The sequence below is a fragment of the Tasmannia lanceolata genome, unplaced genomic scaffold (genome assembly GCF_043159265.1).
Source record: "Tasmannia lanceolata isolate RefF3 unplaced genomic scaffold, GAP_Taslan_0.1 ptg000037l, whole genome shotgun sequence".
Classification (NCBI taxonomy): Eukaryota; Viridiplantae; Streptophyta; class Magnoliopsida; order Canellales; family Winteraceae; genus Tasmannia; species Tasmannia lanceolata.
In genome coordinates, this window is record NW_027518714.1 from 3,249,030 (window position 1) to 3,263,126 (window position 14,097).

General features: G+C 37.2%; 2 protein-coding genes across 2 annotated transcripts; both read right to left on the minus strand.

The window, feature by feature from the left end:
* Nucleotides 1-4,949: 4,949 nt before the first annotated feature.
* LOC143860838 (plastid division protein PDV1-like) lies at nucleotides 4,950-9,745 on the minus strand. The gene is made up of 2 exons (XM_077371667.1): nucleotides 9,096-9,745; nucleotides 4,950-5,806 (listed from the first exon to the last, which is right to left on the minus strand). Exons 1-2 carry the CDS (start codon nucleotides 9,444-9,446, stop codon nucleotides 5,276-5,278), a joined length of 882 nt encoding a protein of 293 aa, XP_077227782.1. The 5' UTR covers nucleotides 9,447-9,745; the 3' UTR covers nucleotides 4,950-5,275.
* A 607-nt stretch (nucleotides 9,746-10,352) lies between these two features.
* On the minus strand, nucleotides 10,353-14,049 carry LOC143859993 (mavicyanin-like). The gene is made up of 2 exons (XM_077370493.1): nucleotides 13,824-14,049; nucleotides 10,353-10,792 (listed from the first exon to the last, which is right to left on the minus strand). Exons 1-2 carry the CDS (start codon nucleotides 13,999-14,001, stop codon nucleotides 10,467-10,469), a joined length of 504 nt encoding a protein of 167 aa, XP_077226608.1. The 5' UTR covers nucleotides 14,002-14,049; the 3' UTR covers nucleotides 10,353-10,466.
* Nucleotides 14,050-14,097: the final 48 nt, after the last annotated feature.

Consider the following 14,097-nt stretch of genomic DNA (forward strand, 5'->3'; position numbering starts at 1 on the left):
TCCAAGACATACCAAACAATCCATTGGTGCCTTAATTGGTCTACGTATTGGTTTGCCTCGATGTTTTTCTGGTTCTGCATCTATATTTGAATTGGATGTAGTGAGAAATTCGTGCAGAGTTTCAGACAATGGATGGTGTTTTGATCAATTTTGCATTTTTTTTTCTAGATATGAGGTCATATCTGGGATTTGTTGAAGATGGATTTGGATTGGATAATATCTCTCTCTAGATTTAAGCTTCAACACTAGTATCTGTATTGGATTGGTGTAGTTAAAGGTTAGTTTGAAGCTTAGGAAATCGATAATTATCTAGATTTCTCATGTATTTTTGGACTGAAAGTAGCTGGAGCATCCGGTCCTCTCTTCTAAGGTCAAACATCAAGAAGCCCCTTCTAGTTTACAAGGTTCTAACAAACTAGTATCCACGCCCCTTGTTTTAGTATTGCCAGCACTTCCTTTGCCTTTCACTTATCTTATTACTTGTTACCATTACCAACAAGACTTCAAGAAGTACACATAAGTTTAAAATTAAATTATGTTGTCAAGATTAAAACAAGGGTGATTATTCCAGGTCTTATTGTAGTGTAGGGCTGCAAGACAAAAACCAACTTATATACTTCGAAGAAAAGACAACTCTCAAGCTCATTTTTATATGAGTTTCACTGGTAATCATAGTTTCAAAACTCCCCTGCATCATCGTGGACACCCCCGAGTCTCCCTTTTACTTTGGTGGCGTTCTTGTAGTCCCTGTTTTGCCCTTACAAAGACGATCAAAACTCCTCTGACTCTCAAATTAAGATCGCATCAACAGGACCACATTTGCTTTGGCCGTGTTTTGATCCACATCCCCATTTTGAAACACTGCGGGTACTAGTTGAATAATTGAAGTCTACAAAACACCCAGCTTTGGTAATTCACCCCCAATCTCCTAATTCTAAATTCTTTTCTTCGTTGGTCGTGACAAGCCAATGAAGGAGCTTAAATAATAGGAATGTATTTTAAAAAAACAGAAAAAGAAAAACAAGGTGTGTCAGTATCAGCTTCCACTGAAATTTCTATCTGAAACCGACATAATTCCATTTCCTTCACAATCGAAACGCATACAGAAACTGACACTTGAACCTTGGGTGCACCCTGGTTTTATTGGACACGAGAACATCCTAGATCAATTATCAAATGATGGGGCCTCCATCTGAGGTCGCCCTTTGCCAAAAAAAAGAGTGACTGGAAAGTACGAACAATACAATTACGATCAGTAAATCACATTCAAGATAAAAAGTAAAATTCATGACTAGATTATTAGAATTGTTTGATCAAAGTTATCTTTTGTCCATGGGTGATGCAGGGTTAGATTGGGAAGCGACAATCGAGGTTGTGGAAGCAAAGATCTGTCACCCAAGCAAGGTTTTAAATTTCGGTTTCAGCTGTAATTTCAGGATTCACCGAAACCGAAATTTCAGCCGAAATAATCGAAACTACGGATTTTTCATATATCGAAATTTCGACTGAAATTTCAACCGAAATTTGGTAAGTTTCGGGGATTTTGGTTTCGGTGTTGACGGAACGAAATTTAGAACCTTGCACCCAAGTGATGCAATTGTGCTTCTCAAATAGCTATTGGCTGGGAGTACACTGAAAAGGGCCAACTCAGTTGTGATTGGATGACTAAAAAGGCTTCGTCGAGCGTCCAACATCTCAAATTGTTGTGAGTAAAGAATGTTCTTCACATGTTCTTCACACAACACATCAGAAAGCCCGATAAACTAGACCAGAAACTAGTGTCGGCTAAGCAATTGATGTCACTGTTATTTTTATATGCAACCTGCTGTTAACTGATTGAGGAAGCTTAAAACATTGGGTTCAGCCATTATTTTCATTAACTCTACCAAACTCAAAACCTCTTTGCCTCAATTAGCTTAACCAACTGATTGAAGGGCTGTTATTTCTTTGGGATATGAGGCCCTTTGGTTGTACAGTAATCCAACACACCACTACGGTCGCTCTTCGTTATTATGCATCTACTGAATAATCCACGGTCAACAGTCCTTAAAAATGTTGCATGCTGATTTTTAAATGCCTACCACAAGGCTTTCAACAAACAGTTTATAGGAAAATTGTAGGCTCAACGAACCTTAAAACCTTTTACTCAAATGACAATATTTGCTCATGAATTCATCCAGCTAAAAACCGACTTCATGTCAGGATCAAAGACACAGAAGTCTTTCACCAATTGAAAGACCAAGAGCTTCAATTTTTTGAGTTCAAAAGCTTTCAGAGAATAAAGCTTGCACTAAAATTTAGGGTGTATACTACTCTGATCAGGATCCTCAATTCCAATTTGAAAATGAGAAGGAACCGAATGTTGAAATTGTGACCATAAGGATCTGTTTTGTAGAGGTCTTGTGATGATTAGCTCACATATTTAACTATGGAACTCACGTTTAGTGGGAAAATCCATGAGCATGCCCAAAACTATAGCAGAAATTCAGATCTAATGGCTCCTCTCAAGCCATTACTGGGAATCAGACAATTGCAACTTTCCTTACCACATCCATTCAGCATAATACCATTTACCTCAGAAATGAAAGGAAATGAAGAAGTGTACAGTCTACTTACAGATCTATCTTGAAGGAGAGGATTTAGCAATTAATTCACAATTTCTTCAGATCCGATTGGTGACAGGATGACTACAGATTCAGGAATGCACCTATGGCTCCACGAACATACATACATACATACATGATATACATAATCATTTCCCAAAACAGCAAGTGTGTTAGCATTCTTTATCTTTGCTCATCTAAGGGCTTCTTAATGGCTGAAAATTGGTCGAACAAACATTTAATTTTGTTCAGAAACACCTATATGGATGGATAGGCTTTCCTAGCAAAAATTTGGAAGTCACGTCCTAACTTGGATGGTAGACTGCTGCGAATATGAATCATGAAGTGCTGCCCAAAGTTCCCAAGAGGAAGAGATATTGAATAATTGAGAAGGAAAGAATGGAAAGATCGTCAAAGGGTGGGATATGGCTTTTTTCGAATAGGATGAAGATGGGGATAGGGTTTACAAAAATAGAATAGAGGAGATGGAGTTTTTGAGGGATAAGGTGAATTGAAAGAAATCATTCAAAGAAAGAAAAGGTGAATTGAAAGAAATCAGGCAGCAGCTAGGGCTTTGAATGGAGTGTAGGCTAGGTTTTAAGATGAAAGAAAACAGGTATTTTATTAGGGTTTCAAAATAGGTGAAGGGGGTAATAGAAAATTAAATTTGAGGAATGTGACATGAGTAGAAATCTTGGTTTAAAAAGTGGGACAAGAAAGATAGGGAGAACCAATATTTTGGACTGGAAAAGAAGAAACAATAGGAGCTAGGATATGGAGACGTGGTCGAATTACCTCTATTGGATTGAATGAAGATTTGCTTCAGATCTTGATCACCTGGGCTCTGATACCATGTAAAAACCTGAGTGAATTCATAAATAACCAAGTGAAAGAGTAAAAGAGGAAGTGAACTACGGGTAAGCCACCAATTCACAGGGTTTGATTGTGTTAAGATGATTAGTGAAAACTGTGATACAAGTATTTATACATGACATCATAAGACTAATTACAGAATTGACATTAATAGCATATACACCACAAGACCACGGATATCTTTGTGTAATTTCTAACATACATGTCTTCATGTACAAATGCAGCTCTGACTCTCGTACACGCATGCCCATAGGTATGTGATTAAGTCTGCATGTGTATATGGATGTGTACAAGTATGCCTGTGTCTGCATTCATGCATGTAATCTGTATATATTTGTGGTTAACCACTTAACCTTTTTGTACCGAACAGTGTTTAGCAATGAACTGAGTTCTTGAACTGATCAACTACGAAAAATTTCAGATTGAATAAGTTAACCTGTCAAGCCATCTGAAAATAAGTTTGATTTACAACTGATAACCTGAACGTCCAAATAATAGTCATACTGATGACAAAAATACATAAAATAATAAAATAAGAATATAGTGCACAACTGCACATAAGCTTGAAAGAAGTCAACATAGTGGTGCTTCATTAAAGCTCCCTAAATTCCTAGATAGAAAAATTAACAAAAAGCATGATACAGAAAATAACGATTGAAACAAAATAGTGTACGCAGAGTCCTTACCATGTCAAAATGCAAATATCCATTCATACTTTCATTGGAGCAGACCATCCCTTGCTTCTGGAACACTCCACTTCTAAAATAACATTTGGAAAAGCTTTTTTTATCAACAGTGCCGACCTAGGAATTTCCAACCTTTTGAGGGATATGCACCCATTGTTAATCACTGATGACTATTGGAAGAGGCACTTTTGCTTCATGCTAAGGATAATACTAGAAGAAACATTAGAGATTTCTAAAACAAGTTATAGAGAATCATGTAAGCATATGTATCAACCAAGGGGCACTTTAGGGGGAATGTATGCACCACATTGAGTGGCTGCATGAGATAGTGCACGTATAAGAAAGATATGAACACAATCTTTTCTTTTATTCATTTAAAAAAAGAAGATATAAACACATAAAATGTGCTATAAATACAACTTTAAAATGAGCAATGTGAACATGCTCATACATAATAAACAACAATGTCAGCATGAAAAAAATCAAGGGAGATGATCCTCCCCCCACCAGTACTCATTAGCCACCCTTTTAACATGAACAGTGGGCAACTCTAACGCTTTTTGACATCAAATCACGTTAAAGGGGGGACGAATGCGTGCTACAAGAGGGGGGGGGGGGGTGAAAAAATCATCGCCCAAAAATCAATCATGTCAATGAAATACCGGACCCAGAATAACCAACAACTTTTAAGAAATGTTTAATATGCAACATAAAATGAATGTAACTGCTTAGATATAAGACTTTTCATTGGCCAAATAAAGGTGAATCACAAGGCTTTGTAAGAGTGTCTTTTTGCAAAAGGTAACAGGCCTTCAAAAATCAGATAAAAAGTACACACACACAAGCAAACTAATCTGGTGTAAGTTTGAACTTGCGGAATACAGAACTACACTTCAAAAGAGCAAAAAAAAAACAAAAAAACGAAGCCTGCAGAATGACATTGAATCATGCTACTCTAAGTCTAAGCTGAAGACCAAAAAGATTCCGTGGTAAAAAAAAATTACAAGTAGAGGATTCATGCATATGCATTACAACAACAATGCTGTATTAGCTAGTAATGGCAAAACATGTACATGTGAAATTCGCCAGGTAGTCGTGTTTACAATTTTCACCTTAGCCCCTTGCTGACAACACATCTAAATGCTTCACACGGGAACTCTGAGAAGAACCATCCAACTGATTAATAATCTTCTCATTCCTCTTCTTGTAACAAGAACCCTCTTGAGTTTGTGGAACATCTAGAACAAAATCACTCTTGAAGGCTACTTGATGAAGCTGCAATAAAGCAATCATGCCAACAGCAATAAAAGCAGCATTCCCTATCACGCCACCCATTCGCTCCATTTTAAGGGATTTCTTAGCAAAGTTAAAACTAGATATCAACACCTGGATGAAAAAATTTGACTTTTTTGGTTCATGATCTTCCATGTTCTCAGCAGAGTGACTTCTGTGTATTTCAAACAAATTCTCGGGTGCAACAAAACGGCTGGCATCCTGCACGTCTCCCACAAAAGCTAGGGCTTCTTCAATGACTTTGTACTTCTTACCGTGGTGATCAGCCAATCTCATTGCAAGAACAATGCGACTTTGCTCTAACCGCGCTATTGCAGCATCTCTTTCTGCCCGCTGTTGTGATTGTACAGTCTGTATAGAACAATAGAACATTAACTTGACTCAAAGCATGTGCCAAACAAGATAGGCTCTAACCACATACTATGCAGACACCAAAGAAACATGACTTTTACGTTATCATACCCTGATAAAAAAAATTGAACTGTAGAGAATAAAAGAAACTGGATTGGTTATTGCATTTAGTGTGTGTATGACTCATATATTTCATTTGCAACGTTAAAACATCGATCTGATGTGAGCCCCGCAGTCGGAATAAAGGAAAATGCTATATACCCGCAGTTTCCTATCAATTTGGCATGGCAAAGAGAAGAGGCAGGAGAAACTATTCTTAAGCAACACATAATAATCTGACCAATAATACATGAAATGCATGGGAGATTCAATCCTTTGTCAAATACCTCACTTTCTCTTGCAAAATGCATAAAATGCTTTGGGAGAAGCAGAACATCATAACATGAAAAAACATATTCATGTGATAGTTAAAAACATATAGTTAAATGTGAACTGTCTTTTTTTGAAATGGAATTTTTTTTTTTTTTTTGAAATGGATAAATGTGAACTGTCTATTGATCTATGCCAAGTCATCACTGATCTTGTCTCAAGCCATAAACATGACTCTCCATTTAGACTACCCAACTAATCCTGTAAGGCTGTAACCAAACAGGGGAGAAAAAACCAGAAATTCCAGCATAAATTTTCACATCTTTTTTAAAAGACTCGTGGAATTAAAATCTGGGATTAAATCATATTTTCACCCATTATTTGCTTCAAAATAATAATAGGAAAATAACAATATAAGTAAGAATAATAGTCAAAAGTAATAGCCACTCAAAAACATTAGAACCAAAGTCCTTGGATAAAAACATTAGAAATTTCAGCAAATGAAAATTACATAAAAGGATAAAATGAAAAAAATTGGCTAAATCATGCCATAATCCAACCAAAAATGATTCTGTCAGCCCCAATGAGAATTGGCAAAAAATAATTTGTAATAGTTTTCTGTTTCACGCAGAGGAAATTTAAACAAGGTAATCAACAAACTATCTCCAAGAAAATATAAACTACTCAAACGCCAAAAAAGAAAGGAATAAAAGAAAAAAATCAAGAAAAAATCAAGAAAGGAATAAAAGAGACTAAAGTTGAATAAACAACTTGGGGAGGTCTTTGGGTAATTTTTTCAGCTGATGAAAAAATTAATAGAAAAGCCAATAATTTAATCATATTATGAACAGATGAGGAGACCCTTTGGACCTAACTAGCAGATAATGAGTTTTATCGGCATCGATATGGTTGGGCCTCATCCACCTCAACCATACAAAATCTGAAATGCATGACCGGACATGAAACAATGCAAATGATGTCATTGATATGGTTGGGCCTCATCCACCTCAACCATACAAAATCTGAAATGCATGACCGGACATGAAACAATGCAAATGATGTATCTTGTTCAAGGCTATAACTTTATACAGCCCCAAGACCAAATAGGGAGACCCAGGGATGTCCCATTGTCACAACATCAACTCCTAAATAGATTACAAAGGGGATAAAATAGCACTTAAAGTGTGCTGCTCAGATGTTATAAGCATATAGAGATCTGTATGAGTTGGAACTTTGCTTAAATGAAAAGTTTATCCTGCAGATTTGCATGAGTTCACAAATTTGAAATTTCCTATGATTTTGGCACACCCTAAAATAAAATCCTATCCTACAGATTTGTATGAGTTGGTAGATTTCTTGGAGTTGGATAAGGTTCAACTCACCCTCATGCACAAAATAAAAATTTACTTACTAAGAAAGAAAATAGAGACAAGTACAGATAGTTACCAGTGGGAATTCTTTTCAACATGCCTGAGAATTGTGTTTTTTTATGAGGTTGAAACTAGAGAGAAAGCGTAGTGGGTGTAGTAAGATTGCAAGCTTCTGATAGTTTTCCTTGGTCAAATCAATCTGTGCCTTTTCTTTCAATTTTGACATTCAGAAAAAGCTATTTTTATTGCTTCATTGCATCTAGTTTAAATTTATTTTTTCCATTCAGGTTGGAGGCTATTTAATGTCCTGTATCAGAGCAACTCCCTTTTTTTTGGACTGGTTATCAAAGCAAGACCCTTTCTAGGGTTTTTGTCGATAACCATGGCAATGAAAAATTATGATTTTGGTGGGTACAACCAAGCATGCCTTCAGATGAACAACCACACATATACTACATATGATGGTTTTAAGCTACGATGAGGCAAATGGAAGCCATGAATAGCCAGATGGATGGGATGCCTTGTGAGAGACATGTCTTGATCCAAGATAAACTCATGGCGCAATGGATTTGGAATGTGGATGGATGCTAATAATTGGCCTTGAAGGTGGAGGAAAAGTTGAAGGGGCTTGGTTACCAGAGAACAAGATCGATAAAAAGGAGTGGTGGGAGTATTTATATGCATCTCCAAGGCACTAGAGGTTCTAGGCCAATGTTGACAGCAGCTTGTACAATTTCTAGTCATATCAATCAAGTAGTACTCCAGATAACAGATTCCTCTTACGGCTACTGTAGGAATACTACTCAAAGTACTACTGCTATGAGTTTTTTTTTTCTTCTTCTCTAAAATAAAAAAACTTAGGGTGGCATTTGGGGGATTTCGATGGGGTAAGCCAAAATATTTAGCTAACTTTTCACATGAAAATCATACATAATATCTTTACTCGCTGTTACGAACCTAAATCGGTTCATAACGGATTTTGATCTTCTCAGAGGGAAGTTTAGCCTCTTGACCCACTTCGAGGGAAGGGTCGTCCTCCTTACTGTGCACAAAAACACACTTTCTCAAACAATTTTCTTCATTTCTTAAAGAAGGCTACGTACAGGTTATTTAAAGAAAAGCTCTAATCTAGATCATCCTTATCTCTAAGACTCCTAACCAAACTAAACAACTGGAAAGTAAATCTAAAAATAAGAAATATCTCAACTAATTTATTTCAGCCAAATTGGGCGAGATAAGCACGTAACACTCGCTTAGATTACCAACAATTTAAGCATTTAAAGAGCTTTAAACATCATAATTCGCAATTTACCTCAACAGAAACCTTAAATCGCATGTGGACAAAGAGAAAGAGAAACAGAACCCTAACTTCTACCAAAGTATCTTCATGAATCAACCATATAAATTGCAGCTATAAAATTTCATTCACATATTCCTAAACGAAAACAGAATCCCTAATCTTGAGGAATTACAATTAGAAGAGTCGATACAAAACAAAAAACCTAATAATTCGCAAGTGCATAAGAAATTTCAAAAATCAAATGTCTTACATGGAAGAATTCGAGCTGATCTTCGAGGTTTTCGAGAGCGGTACGGATAGCGTTGAGGCTCCTGGCCTCAGCCATGGCAGCACCATCATCAACCCTAAGCATTTCTTTAACGAAAACAAAACCCCCGTTGTGTTCATCTTCATTATCCCCAGCAGATTCATTACGGAGAGGCTTTTTCTTGTCTTGACGAGAAAAGAAGAGTTCTTCAGATGAAGATTTTTTTAGGGTTTTGATTGAATTGAGGAAATGAGTTCTCGATATGGTGTGGATTGCATCGCTCAGCTTGTCGTGCAGATCCCAGATCTTCTCTAGTACCGCTTCGATCTCTTCCATGTCCACATCCCATTTCATGGGGACAATATAGTTAGGGTTTTTAGGGTTAGGTTTTTTTTTTTTTTCTCCTTTGAATTGCAGAGCTAGGGTTTGGTGATTTCAGAGAGAAAAAGGAGAGGGAAGAGGCTTTCGAGGGAACGAGTGTTACGGAGGGGTTAAAGGGTTCACTTTCGAGATTCCCACCGTTACGGATTTTGGTGACCCTGATTGTGTTGCGACATTAACTCCCAAGGATCAGACGTTCCGTTACAAGCATTCTGTCGAGACATTTTCTTTTTTCTAAGAAAAGTAAGGCGGGAAAAGTAAGGCGGATGGGGGCCACCTGTTCAGTAATCCAAACCGTTCATTTTTTAGGCCCCCGTAGTAGATTGATTATAGATAGGCCTTGCTTCAAAGATCTTCTCAATCGGACGATTTCAGTATCCTTAGGTATTCATTCTGCTAAGATATGTTGAAATTATTATGTTCGCTATTCACCGACTTTATTTGGTGGTAATTTTATTGAAGAACAAAGGTCGACGTGAACATAATCCCGGGCTTGCTATCCTCATTGTGAACAAACCCAGCAGGATATTATTTTTGTTTTTTGGTAGGTAAGTAGGCTTATTATACCCATCAATCTCGCGGGTTGCGAGGACTTGCAACCAAGGTTTTAAATTTCGGTTTCGGTTGTAATTTCAGGGTAGCCAAAACGGAAATTTCAGCCAAAATTCGGTAAAGGCTGACGAAATAGCTTTTTTTTGCCAAATTTTTGGGTGAAATTCTGTAAAAGATTAAAAAAAATATATTTTATTCAAAATTTTGCCTAAAATTTTGAAATTTCGAAATTTCCACGAGATCACAATGGAGCAACCTTACCATTGCGCCAAGGCTAAAAGCCCTACTAAACTTCTTCTCTATCAAATGTAATTTCACTAAATCAATTCGAAAAAAGAGAAAAATAAAAGAACGCTACATTTCAATGCATCACAACTTGGGCGGCCTTCCCATTGCCTACATTTTGACAAACAAACTACACGGGTACATTGGAGCCCGCTCTCACCACATGAACAACCAAAGTAATAGAGATAATAAAGCGCTGGCCGGAATCAGATTGCCAGGAGAAGACCCTCCTCCGGAAGAGCTGTAATTCGTCAGTTTGGAAGTGGTGCTAGAGTCATCGGTCGCAACAGCGACGACAAGTTTCTGACCTGTGACGCAGTGCTTTCCAACCGCACAGTAGAAGTAATTGTTCCCCGGCGAAGAAAGCCTTATAGTTGCAGGGCCGCTGTAATGTGATTCAATTACCGCTTTCTGAGTGCAAGCATCGAAGTCACTCTCAGTCACTTCTACCACATTGTGGACACCCGTAGTGAACAAAAAAACTGTAATTCTGTCGTTAGAGAACTTTCAAGATCAAAAAATCAATATGTTTTGATAATCTACGCTAATCTACTAATGATGAACAATGGCATAATAATGAGCATGCCACTCATTTCGTTTGTGTAGGATAATCCTAAACAAGCTTGTCTCCTTATTGTTTTCTTTATAAGAACCTTTAACACCTAATTAGACTTTCACTTCTATAACAAAGAGAGGAGGCTGATTATGAAAACAAGGGATGGCAGATATCGTAAAGACTGAAAAATTACAAACACTACGTACGTGATCCCAAGATTTGGTTTGCACTACCAATCTCAAATGCTTATAGACTGGGCTCCTTAAGAATAACCAAGTTTGTCCCATGGAAATGAGTCGATTAGTTAACAATATAACTCAAAAATCAGATTATCATTATTAGAGTATCTCCTATATATAGCTTTGGACTGTCGAGTTTTGATCGAACATTTATGATCATCCGATTAGCATAATTTTTTAATTAAAATATTATAATTAAATATAATTTGGATTTGTTTGGTTTCTAACCGATGTCTGTATTTTGAAATACCATTCAATCTGTCAATCGATTTTAAAATTTTAAATCTAATTTTCACCGATTCCAATTAAAAATTCTTCTGGACCCGTTTGGATACCTCATATTTTGTATTTGGATTTGGAATTGAGTTTTGATAAATTTAGGAGATTTCACTAAACTTTTGGATAAGTTACAAAGAGCATTGATGGTGCTTATATAGAGCACTTACATGACAAATATAGAATGAAATCAAGATAGTTATGGAGGGAAAGAATCCTAATCAAATTTACCTAATCAATTCTACTTTCTAATCTCTCTTGCTTGCCTCTTCTATCCATTGCCTAATTTATCTAGTTGCTTCATTTATCCAACTTACCCAATCCAGCTCCAAGATGATCCAACGGCGAGATCTTATCCCAATCCAACCGTTGGATCCCACATATTCTAACATGCCCCCTCAAACATATATGGATTGAAAATTGATATACGTTTGACAACATTAAAAAAAAGTTCCCCAATACAATAGAATTCCTCAAATTACAAATGTAATCAAAATCAACCAATTTGATGCACACTTTCAAAAGTTGATGACGAAGATCATATGATGAAGATTGATGATGGTTGTCGAAGAAGATGTCGCTTGTTGATGTGCCACAAAGAGGGCTAAAAAGCCAATACATCATAGCCTCGATGGGACTAGATGATACTCAAGTCTTGATGGACGAGTAAAAATTGGTCACTATGGACCAATGCCGGCATGGGCAATTAATTGGTCAAAATAGACCAATGCCGGAATAGGCAAGAATGAGCAACGATGGGCAAGAATGGGCCACAATGGGCGAGAAATCATGGGTCAGTAAGTACTGATCCTCATGGAATTTTGACTCTCTCAGGCACGAACTTCAAATAATGGAGGCCCCTCAACTGAACTGAGTAATTAATTTCAGGCACGCACCTCAAAGAGGTACCTCAACTGACATAGGACAAAAAAAAAGGGATGGAGAAGAAAAAAACAACAACAAGCAACTCAGATAACAAGTATCGGGACAATGCGTGAAAAACAGTGCTTATATCAAATATGAGGTCTTGAAAGAGAATGAGTGCATTAAAAATACTAGGGAAAATATAGAAAATGAAATCAAGGGTGCATGAATCAAAAGACTGGATTTTAAAATACCAAAAGAACGTGTGCAATTATGGAGATGGAGAATGGCAGATCAACGAAAACAAAATGAACGAAAAACTAAGGTAGAGACTGCAACCAAAGAGTAGGGAAAGAAAATGTAAGGAAGAAGAGGTAGGATTGGCGCAACTGATAGAGGTGTTGATGATGGGTGCAATGCCCGGCAGACGGCTAGATCGGCCGTCCGCTGGAGGACGCACTCACGGATGTTGTGATCAGCAGGTCGCTCGGGTCGACCGCTCTGATACCATGATAAATTTAGGAGATTTCACTAAACTTTTGGATGAGTTACAAAGAGCATTGATGGTGCTTATATATAGCACTTACATGACAAATATAGAATGAAATCAAGATAGTTATGGAGGGACAGAATCCTAATCAAATCTACCTAATCAATTCTACTTTCTAATCTCTCTTGCTTGCCTATTCTATCAATTGCCTAATTTATCTAGTTGCTTCATTTAGCCAACTTACCCAATCCACCTCCAAGATGATCCAACAGCAAGATCTTATCCCAATCCAACCGTTGGATCCCACATATTCTAACAAGTTGTGAATACAAAATGAATAGATCCGGCAGCTCATGTTGAGGGAGACAGAAAGGGAAGGGGGTACTTTCTACTGGAGGGGAGAGGTTGAGGAGCAAAGCGGGTGAAGGAAACTGCCAGATCTGTGGATTTCCAATTATTTATTTCCGCAGCATATTTGGAAATCTGATTTTTTTCACTGTCAGTTCCTAAATTGGAAATCCGACAATTTGATCCGGATCCAAATTACAATGCAAAAAGGGCTGCAAATATGAGAAATCAAAATCAAAATCTTCTCGGCATCCAAACGGGTCCCTGTTTATTTTTAAAATCTCTCAGGATTGCGGTAACTTTTCTGATAGAAAATTTTTTTCCTTGAATTTTCTCTTCCCACAATTTAGAAGAAAATGGTATGGAGATGGATATGGACTATTTAGAGAGACATCATCAGTAATTGCAGGTTTCTCTGAATACAACTTGAATCATGCTTGTTCAAGTTATTTTCGATAGAAACAAAGCCTTGCATCCTGCTTGGAACGGAAAAATATTTCCAAATTTACCTATTTTATTCAAATGAAAAAGTATAACTTGGGCCAACCCTATTCAATTTTTACTCAGAGGGAGCTTCAATTTAGGATGATATCCCTATAAATTAGCCATAATCATACTATTTCCCTATATATTGTGGCAAGAATAATTTTTCTTGAGCGAAATTTTTTTTTCTTACAATCCAAACAGTGGAAATTAGAATTCGGATTTTCAGTTTTGTAAGTATTGGATCTCAAACATACCCAATTTATCTCCTACTACAAAATTCCTCAGGCGGGCCCATTCTTCGTAGAAGGTGGCGTTTGATTGGATGGTCCACCCAGTGCTTCCTCCCACAATATGATCTGCGGCATCCACCCATCCTATCAGGGCACAACCTATGGCTGATAAGAAGAAGATGGAGAGAGATATTGCTGCCATTTTTTCCAATCTTCTTGCGTTGTTTGAAGTAATTAAGGTGGTGATGGAGGTCCTTCAAACAAGAAGAGAACGTGGATGGGTTTTTTTTAGTAGTGT

What these genes read in the sequence shown, in the direction of transcription:
- LOC143860838 (XM_077371667.1), bottom strand. Translation starts at nt 9,446, where the DNA reads ATGAAATGGGATGTGGACATGGAAGAGATCGAAGCGGTACTAGAGAAG. An exon ending in ATCAGCTCGAATTCTTCCAT is followed by an intron (nt 5,807 to 9,095) that starts GTAAGACATTTG and finishes TGTTCTATACAG; the next exon opens with ACTGTACAATCACAACAGCG.
- LOC143859993 (XM_077370493.1), bottom strand. Translation starts at nt 14,001, where the DNA reads ATGGCAGCAATATCTCTCTCCATCTTCTTCTTATCAGCCATAGGTTGT. An exon ending in TGTAGTAGGAGATAAATTGG is followed by an intron (nt 10,793 to 13,823) that starts GTATGTTTGAGA and finishes ACAGAATTACAG; the next exon opens with TTTTTTTGTTCACTACGGGT.